The sequence below is a fragment of the Vitis vinifera genome, chromosome 8 (genome assembly GCF_030704535.1).
Source record: "Vitis vinifera cultivar Pinot Noir 40024 chromosome 8, ASM3070453v1".
In the NCBI taxonomy this organism is placed as follows: domain Eukaryota; kingdom Viridiplantae; phylum Streptophyta; class Magnoliopsida; order Vitales; family Vitaceae; genus Vitis; species Vitis vinifera.
The window spans coordinates 17,264,225-17,274,522 of NC_081812.1; the positions used below are offsets into that span (position 1 = coordinate 17,264,225).

General features: G+C 30.9%; 1 protein-coding gene across 1 annotated transcript; it reads left to right on the plus strand.

Moving 5' to 3' along the window:
* The first annotated feature begins 3,216 nt into the window (after positions 1–3,216).
* Positions 3,217–8,620, plus strand: LOC132254184 (protein NRT1/ PTR FAMILY 5.7-like). The gene is made up of 4 exons (XM_059739149.1): positions 3,217–5,660; positions 5,786–6,006; positions 6,894–7,411; positions 7,518–8,620. The coding sequence occupies exons 1-4, from the start codon at positions 5,576–5,578 to the stop codon at positions 8,500–8,502; spliced, it is 1,809 nt and encodes a 602-aa protein (XP_059595132.1). The 5' UTR covers positions 3,217–5,575; the 3' UTR covers positions 8,503–8,620.
* Positions 8,621–10,298: the final 1,678 nt, after the last annotated feature.

Below are 10,298 nucleotides of genomic sequence, written 5' to 3' on the forward strand. Positions count from 1 at the left end.
ATGAAAAAATAAAATTTCCCCTCAAACATCATTAGTGGATAAGTATTTGAATTGTCATGTGCGGGTTAAATAAAGTGTATAAGATGAATGTGTGCTATGAGAGTGTAATCATTAGCTGACAAGACAAAAAAAAAAAAGAGTTATCCAAAATCAATTAAAATCTTTTACAAATGATAGTTTTGTATACTTCTTGTACAATTAGAACATTTTCTTGTATAGTTAGTATAACACCCTTGTATAATGGTACAGATTTGATCGACATACATATATTATGTGTCCACATATGATATGTGAACCATGTTTTCAATTGTTTGATTTAGAAAATAATATAAAACGTAAAAACAAATTTTTTCCTCAAACATCATTATCAGGGTAAATATTTGAATTGTCATATATAAATTAAATAAAGTATATGAAATGAAAAAATTTGTGATAGAATAGTGTACAATCCTTATATGACAAGAAAAAAAACAAAGTAGTTCAAACTATACAGTCTTGTACACCCCTTGTACAATTAGTGTATTTTCCCTATACAATTAGTGTAACAGCCTTGTAAAATAACATAAATTTCATACATATGCATAAATTATGTCAACATGAGTGTATAAACTATGTTCCCAATGGTTTGACATTTAAAATAATTAAAACAAATAAAACGTTATTTTATTTTATTTTAATACAAAATATAATTAAAAATAAGACAAATAAATTACTTGAAAACTATTATTTAAACCAAATTTATTTATTTATTTCCTTTTATTTTTGGAAATAAAGAAAAAATAATAAAAAATTTATTTAACCATAAGAAATATAAATATAAGACCAATTAAAAAATACCAAATTTATTTATTTATTTATTTATTTATTTTTGAAATTAAAGAAAAAAAATAAAAAATTTATTTAACCATAAAAAAAATTAATATAAGATATGTTAGAAAATAAAAATAACCCCAAATTTATTTACATATTTCATTTTATTTATTTAAATTAGAAAGTAATTTACTTTAATAGATCAAAATGTGCACAATCAATCTATTACTTTGTTAATTATGGATATATTAAAATTTTTTATTACACAAAAAATAGAGAAAATAAAATTAAAACTAGTAATAAATATATATAGTTTAGTTATTTAATTATTTTTCATGTAAAAGATACACACAAAAAAACACACATACACAATTGACCAATTCCTTTATTTAATTATAAACATAATATATATTTTTTATATTAAAATAACTAATGGAAAAAGTAAAAAATGGGTAATCACTAAATGAAATTTAATTCTTTTTATTATTTTCATATAAAAAATTAATACTAAACAAGGTTTTCAATTTTTATTCTTAAAAATAGTTTTTATTTTTTAATTAAACATTTTTTTCAAAAAGAAAATATAAAAAATAAAAATCATATTACCATATTTTTTTAGAAAGTATTTTTTTTAAATAGTTTTTGAATGTAATTTTTGTTTATTTATAATTTATAATAAAAAATAATATTGATTTTCAATTATTTATATAAAACAATTTTAAAAAACAATGAAAAATCCAAATGACAAGTGACGAGTGATGGGATATGTGCCGAGAGTGGGACAACATTATAGCCAAGTTGATGGGGCTATGACTGGTGAGGAGATTACATGAGGTTAATGTTTCAAGGTTGAAGAGAGACAAAATGATCTAGGAGCTGGAGGAGCTAGATAACCCTTGGGAAAAATTGGTGGGTTGACCTTCATTTTTGAGTCATCTATCCAAATAACTTGAGTAGAACGCGTATGGGGATAACTTGAGTAGAACGCGTATGGGGAGAAGAGAGGAGGAATGATGAGGTTTCTGAAATTTTTGGTGGTGGCCTTTAGGGGAATTTCTTGATTCGTTCTTCTTCTTACGTTAGAGAAATGTTTTTCAAACCTGCATACTCTTGTTGAAGTAAAAATTTCTCCAAGTTCCCCGCGTTTGAAGCCACTTCAAATCTGTTTAGATTTTCGCCCTGATCCACCCACATCGAAGTCACTCACCGGAGTTTGCTACCCCAACACCAGATCCATTTATACACCCACATCGAAGTCACTCACCGGGGTTTGCTCCCTCAACGCCAAATCCATTTCTGCCGACAAATCCGTATCCCTTCCTGTCTCTCTTTAATTAATTTATTTAATTTTTCTATTGTTATTTGCTAGCATATGCATTTCTTTAAGGCTATATGTTTGGTTTCCCCGTATATATAGGAAAATGATTTTTTTTTTTTTTTGGTATCTTAACTTATATTTATATTTAAAAAATAATGAAATGATGAAAAAATTGGTAAAAGATGTATAAAAAATATATATATTTCACAAAAAATAAATTACTTTTTAATTTTTGAATACAAAAAGATAGAAATATTTTTTATCTAAAAGATTTGTTTTTAAAAATTACATTTTTCATATTTTATTAAATAATAAAAAAACTTTTTATTTTATAAATCTAAAATTATAACTCTTGTGTGCCATTATGTCAATTAAATATTTTCATCTTAATTTTAATATCAATTTTACTTTTATAAAAATTCTTACGTTTTTGCTTGATATTTTACATAAAAATCACCTTTTTAAAAAAACAAAAACTATTTTATGTATTTTATTGAAAATTTAGTGATCTCAATTATGGTGAATAAGTGTCTACTTTAACCTAAAATTAATTTATTTTAATTTCCTTTTTCAATATTAAAAAAGTGAAAAGAAGAAAGCTTCACACCAAGAACATCAACATGGAAAACTACCCACATAATCTCCAAAAACTAAAGGTAAAAACCATGGAATCAGAACCACAAAACACAATTCCACTATTAAATGAAAAGTGTACAATTTTACTATTACAAATTATGAAAGATTTCATTTTTAAAGGCAACTTTATTTCTTTGTTTGATTTCTAAAGATAGAGTATTGTTTATGTCAAGTACAAAGCTATGTTTATTTTATAAAAAGCGTTTTTTTTCCAAAATAATTTACTTTCTCTTCATTTAACACATCATTTTCATTCTCATTTTTTTTGGAGATTTATTAGTAGTTATCTTAATGCATCTATCCTATTACAGTTGATATTCTTCATACCAATCCTCAGTAATAGAAGCATTTTCATCAACATTACTATCGCCAAACTCTGCATTATTAGAACCAACAAATGTAATGAAAGTAAAAAAAATAAAAATAAAAATAAAATATAAAATATAAAAATAAAAATAAAAAATCTTTTTGTTCATAGTTGATATCTTTAGGGCTTAAAGGTTTCACTTTCACCCGTTTATGCATGTGTCACTCTTGGTTATCTACATGAGTTTTTTAATATCTTTGAGGTTAGGATAGTCCAATGATAGATGTCATAGCCCTCCACAATTTCTTTTCTTTAGAAATAATCTTATTATTTTCATTAAAAGAATTGTCAAATCTCTTTTCTTTCATTGAGTCTTGTTTTTGAAAGGTTTTTTTTTTTTTTTTCTAATGTTTTCTAAGAAAATAAAGGGCTAATCTAAAGAGATAAAAATATCCAAGAGAGGTGGGAGAGAGGGGGTGTGAATTGGAGTTGAAAATTTCTTTTTTAAATATAATAAAATTAAGCACAAGAAACACAAATATAAAAATATAAGGTTATAAAAAGTAAACTTAGATTTTGAGTGGTATGACGCTTTCTTACATACATTCACTTTCTTCAAACTCTTAATTGAGTGAGGGTTTCGCTTATATTTAAAGGTTCAACCAAACTTTTAATCACTTTTTACACTTAGATTCTGGCTCAAATGGACTTTTATACAATCTCTTCAAGTCTTTACTTACTTGAAAGTTTTAACACTCAATTAACAAGTTTGAATATCTCAACTTAGCTCAACAATGACTTAAATATAATGCAAGGCTATGATGAATCACAAATGTGCACTAAAGAATATGCAAATGAAGATTTAATGCACCAAGAAAAGAATGAGAGCTTTTATGGCAAGAATGAGTAGGTAAACAAATAAATGCAAGTGTTCTCTTACTCATAAATAAAGTAAAACTCTCAATTTGTAAGTTTCTAACATCAAGAGCCAAAAAAATAAAAAAACAGTCTCGATCGGTTGAGATGAGGATCGACTGGTTTATTAGTCGTTTGAGTATTAAATGCTTGGCAGGTGACTGTTACTCTCGACCGGACCTCGACTGGGAAGACAAATCATTCGATTGAGAAAAAAAGACTATTGGAAGAGAGATAAGGTTTTTTGCATCTCTCTACCGGACCTCAATCGGAAAGAAGTAACCGGCTGATCGGTACCTTAGTTGGTTGAGTCGATTGGCTAGTGCCTCAACCGGTTCACCAATTTTGGCTTGAAAACCTTTTTTTTTTTTTTTTTTTCTGGTATTTTTGCTTCTAGCACTTAGGCAATGTCTTTAAGTAGAATAATATGTCAATTTTGAAACATTTTGCCTAAGGTTCATTTAATAGAACTCAAATTTGGATGGAAATGTAACTTTAATGCATAAACCAAGTTTTCAAAAATGTATGAAATGATATGAAAATCCTAAGTATACTCATGTATTCATCTTACATATGTTTCTTATGATTAAAAAGTTATTTAAAAATTTTGATCTTGCATACATTATGTCTTTTGATGAATTTCCAAATTAACACCTAAAATTCTTTATAATTCAAATCAATTAATAACTTAACTATGATTTGTTATCTTCAAAACATAATTATGAGAACTCTTAGACTAACATTTTCTTCTATGTAATTTTTTTTTTTAATAGTTAAGTAAGTTTTTCTCTATCCACTATATTTAGACTTTCATAATCTTTTCATTCATTCTTACAAGTCTTGAAGGTAGTTTCTCATGACCTTTGAGAATTATGAAGAGACGTGATCCCACATTTATAAACTTTCATAGAGTAAATGTCATTACTTTCCTATGTACCAATAACCTTGAATCTAGCCTATACTCTCTAAGAGATATCTCAATACCTTTCTTACTACGTTAGACTCTTTTCTTCCCAAGGTTAAAGTTAGAGTTGACAGTGTCACTTACTTCAAGATAGAATGTGAAGAAGATCTCATCTTACATTCTTATGCTCTTAAACTTGTCAATGAGTATCCGAATTTTTGTGAAGTTCACCACTTAAGTGTGGTGCCATCATGAGTAATAGAAAAAATATCTTAGGCTTCTCTAGCATGCTTGCATATGACTATTCCATGAAATTCATTAGGATTAAACCCATTAAGGATGTTACGAGGAGTTCGAGTATTCACTTCACTGCCCTTATCATCTAGTTTGTACCATTTTTATCTGGCCTTGAATTCTTCTATGGATCCATTCTAAATGGAGAAAAACTTCATAGTTTAATTTTGTTTTTCTGCATTTTTATTCATGTTTGCCCGTTTAGAGGCCAGCTCTGGTTGAAGGATAATTTTCAACAACTATATTCTAAATTTCTAATATGATAAGGCTCGCATGCTATACAATTTTTCAGCTCATCAATATTAATGTTTTCATGGGTAGAGAGGGAGAATATTGCCTAGCCTGGTGCAGGTTATACACAGTGAAACCAATTTGACTAATACGACCGAAAATGAAATACTCCAAGATCCGAAGCAAATTGACTAGATGGTTTCAATATTACTTCGTCTTTTCCAAGGCTGCCCTGTTAATCTCCGGTGATCTTGCTTTCTTTCGTTACTTTTTGAGTTTTAACTTGAAGAAAGAAAATATATAATTTCGCTTCTAAGGACTTAGAGCCCTAGAATTGTTCTCATTTTCGTGTTTTTTTTTGCCCTCTCAGCTCTGGTGTTCAGCCACAGCCTAGTAGAACATGCAGTGGTGGATGTGTTGATGTCATACATCACAGATACGTGGAAGAACGTACATCTGAACGTTGCAGCAGTAGCTGTGAATACGTACGAAGTGACATCTACAATAGCAGTGGTTCTTCTCGCTCACGCGTCAGATGCCTACTTTGGTCATTTCAAAATGATCCTAATCACCACTAAAACCTATATTCTTGTAAGTGTAACGCTAGGTTGTTTCTTCTTCCAATTATTTATTTATTCTCCTTCACAGTTCACATCATGGATAAGATAAGTTAAGTGAGATTTTAATTTAACCCTTAAACATGCTATTTTGATACCTTGTATAAGTCATTTTTAAAAACACTTTTCAAAAATTTAAAAATAAAAAATTATTTTGGATAATAATTCTTTATTTTGATTTTATAAAGTATAAATTGTAAATTCAATTTATATCATATAAATAAATTTAATTTAAGTCTTATTAAAAAATATAAATAATTTTTTATAATAAAATATGAATAGTAGAATTATAATAAAATCATAAATAACATTTTCTCTTATAAATATCTTAATATCTTATTAAAACATAATTGGTTTATTTTTTTAAAAATAAAAATTAATAATTACTAATGCTATTTTTAAAAATTATGAAATTTATTACTTTGTTTTTTAAAATTGTTTCTCAACAACAATCAAACAATAGTAATAAAAAAAAGACTCTTAAAGATGTTTTTTTTTAATGAAAATAAAATATATTTTAAAATGCATATAGTGTAAAAGATTTTTTTAAAATGAAAATAAAATATTACTTTAAATTATATATATGGATCATTTTATTTCATTTTTTCATTGTAACATTGAATTGAAAATAAATAATCATTTTAATTTTACAGTGTAAATGAATCTAAATTCATTTCCATACAAACATAAATGTCAACAAAAACAAAATATTCAATCCATTTTTTATTAGCATGTACCAAGCCTGGCGTTAGTACTGCTCCTAGGGGCTTCCTCTCCACTCGGATGTCTTGGTACTCTTATTAATACACTAGATTCGATAATTCGTGGATTCATGTTTAGTGTCAATTCTTGTTGTTGCAGGGGTTGGTACTATTATGGATTACAGGTACTAAGATTTGGCTGCTCGTTGTGGCTTTGGTGCTAATCTCGGTGGGCACAGCAGGGAAAGAACCACCGTTGAAAGAATTCCTGGTTGATCAGTTAAGGCGCCATGAACAGAGCCTGGATGGCAATAATGAAATTCGGGTGCAGGCACGTACGGAGGTTTGGTGGCGCTTTTGGTGGTGCTTGGGATCCATCACAGCAACCTTCGCCTTCTCAGCTGTTGACTGGCCAAACACCTTCAAAGTCGTGATAGTGGTGATGTTCGTTGCTTATTGGCTGTTTCGTTTTGGCGAAGGCCTTCCCTATTGCCAAAGCCCAACCAGCGAAGAAAACCAAACCGGGAAACAAGAAGCAAGCGCCAGCCCGCTTTCCCTTGCATATCGCGTTCTTAAGGCTGCAATAATGAAGCGACATCTCCACTACCCTGATGCAAGCAAGTTCTTCAAAAACGACAGTGGTGAACTAATTTTGTTGCCCAATATTCCATTCTTCAGGTACAGAGTTGCAACTCTCTCTCTCTCTCTCTTTCTTTCTAATACACAAGTGAAAAACACTCCTCCCTCTCATTTGTGACATTTAAACCTTGTCGGTGGAACATAGATGGTTAGATAAAGCGGCTATTGTGGACCCATCCTCCCTCAGTCCAGAAGAACAAGAAAAACAGGGAAAGCTTTGCTCTGTTGCACAGGTGAAGGAAATAAAATATCTCCTAAAAATGGTTCCTATGTGGGCGACCTTCCTGGTGTATGGTCTGGTTGAAGCAACGGGGAGCACTTTTTTTGTTGAACAGACCTCCAACCTGAGATCACCTATTACCGACAGCTTTGTCGATATCGTGATTGCTTTCAATGCCATGAAATCCTTAACAAGCTTCATAGTTCCATATTTGTACGAGTTACTAATCCAACGGAGGTGGAGTGATGGAAGACAAAAACAAGGTGGTCTGCTAGTGAGAATTGGTGTTGGAATGGTTTCGTCCATCATATGTTGTTGTGCTGCTTGGCAGGTTGAGGTGCGCAGATTGAATATGGTTGATAGAGAGGGAGTTAAAGACGACCCAGATGTGAAAATCCACATGAGTATCTTGTGGTTAGTTCCACAATTCTGCCTGTTGGGATTCATGGAAGGACTCGCGGAAGCCGGACTCGTGGATTTCTTCTGTGATCTGGTAGCTGACTCGATGAAGAGTTATGCGGGACCTTTCACTAATTGCACACTGAGTATTGGAAAATTGGTCAACATTGCCTGTGTCTTTGTTTTCCGTGACTGGTTCAGAGACAACGTAAACAATAGTCATCTAGATAGGTATTACCTTATGCTAACAATACTAAGCTCCGCGAATCTGTGCTTGTACTGCTTCGTCTCCCACGAGTACATGGGGGGTGAGGAAGCTGCAACAGCTAACAACAAACCACATGCAATTTTGGAAGATGGAGATCAAGTGGTCGGGACCGTATCTGACCCTAGTATTGGTTCTCTCTCCACCACTCATTCTTCGGTCCGTCAAACCATCAGGTGTCACTCCGTCCCTCAATCTTCAGTCCAAACCACCTGGAATCGCCCTCTTAGAAGCTCCAAATGGTGACGTTTGAAGTTTGAACATCATTAATGTTACTATCATTTTCCTTGTATTACTTCATGTAGCAGTTTTAGCAACTCATTTTATGAAGTTTCTCATTAATAAAATTTGTCTGGCTTATTCATATTGTATTATTATTTATTAGAGCAAAATAATATATTAATATATAATAATTTTAATCCTTAATTCTAATAAAAGTATAATTTAAATATCTCTTCACATTAATTTGAAAATTGAAAAATTAAAAAAAAAAAATAGTGCTACTTTTTATCCCATTCATTTACCACATTTGTATCATTTAATTAAATGAAATGTTAAAATATATATATATATATATATATATATATATATATATATATTTTTCACACTTTTTTTTATTTATAAAAAAGTCACCACTCGCTTTGATAAAAATATGATAAGGATAATGTCATAATTGAAATAAATTAAATATTAATAATTGTTGCGTTATTCTGTTATAAAAATTTAGAGGCATCATCTTTAATAATGCTAATTAAGCCTAAATTTAATTAATATGAACTCAAGATAATAGTTTGTAATTATGAAAAGGGAGAAAAATGAAGATGAGGGGAAGAGAGTTTGGTGGCGCTTTTCCTGGTCTCTTGACCACCTTCATTACAGTCTCGGCCTGATCCCCACGGAAACGCTTTTTTGATTGATCGATCAAATTAATCACATACCTAAACCTTACGTTTCTCTCTTTGGATCAGGTCCTTCTCCACTTTCTTCATCACATACTTAGACGATTGCTTAATTATCCCACCAAGGTGGGCAGGATCAGCCCAAACAATATAAGTACGTTTGATTCTCAAAAAGTTTCATAAAAAGAAATAGTGTGGAACAATATAAGGAAAAAAAGTATGGAAAATTAATATAAAAAAAGGGAAAAAAAGTATTGAAAATTAATAAAAAAAGAAAAAAAAAACCCTTCTTAAACTTTCTTTATCTTTAACTAAAGAAAATGGAAACAAAAATATAACTTACTAAAACTTGCACTAATGTCCATTAGTTGATCAATTCAAGGAGGGAGCAATCTTTTGGAAAATCTTTCTGAAATCAATAGTCTACATGAACTCGTAATTTGTCGGTTTTCTTTGGTTCTACAACTGTGTTAGCTAATCAAGTTGGCTACTATACTTCTATAATAAATATTGTCTCTAAGAAGAAGAAGAAGACTTTTGTGAGCTAAGAATAGTCTATGAAATTTAATCAAATCTATGTAGTCTACATATAAACTCATCACTTGTCGATTTTCTTTGGTTCCATAACCTTGTTTGCTGCTAAACACGTTGGCTACTATGCTTCTCTAATAAATTCTCTCTAAGAAGAAGAAGAAGACTTTAGTGAGCTAAGAATAGTCCATGAAATTTAATCAAATCTATGTAGTCTATGTAGGGACCCCTCCCCCTGATGAAACGTGGCACGCCTCGTTGTCCGGAGTAATTCTATCCGGACTCCCCCAAGGGACACGTGACGCACTTCCCCTATCCGGGCTTCCTCAGGGAGAGGCACACAGCGCTCGCAAACATCACATCCGGATGACTAACATATCCTATCCGGATATGTCTGTCTGGATCGTTGACTAAAGTAAGTAAGTCTTACTACATCATTCCGACAGTCTGCCACAACCCACATTCCGCCACCTACAAAGCAAAAGGACAGGAATGATGGCAAGTCACCTCACACGATCTCTGACAACCGCGTCGCCTCCCACGATCTTTGACAGCCGCCCTAAGGGTGATGATGGCCCTGCCACCACCTAGAGGCATCATGACGAGCCAAAA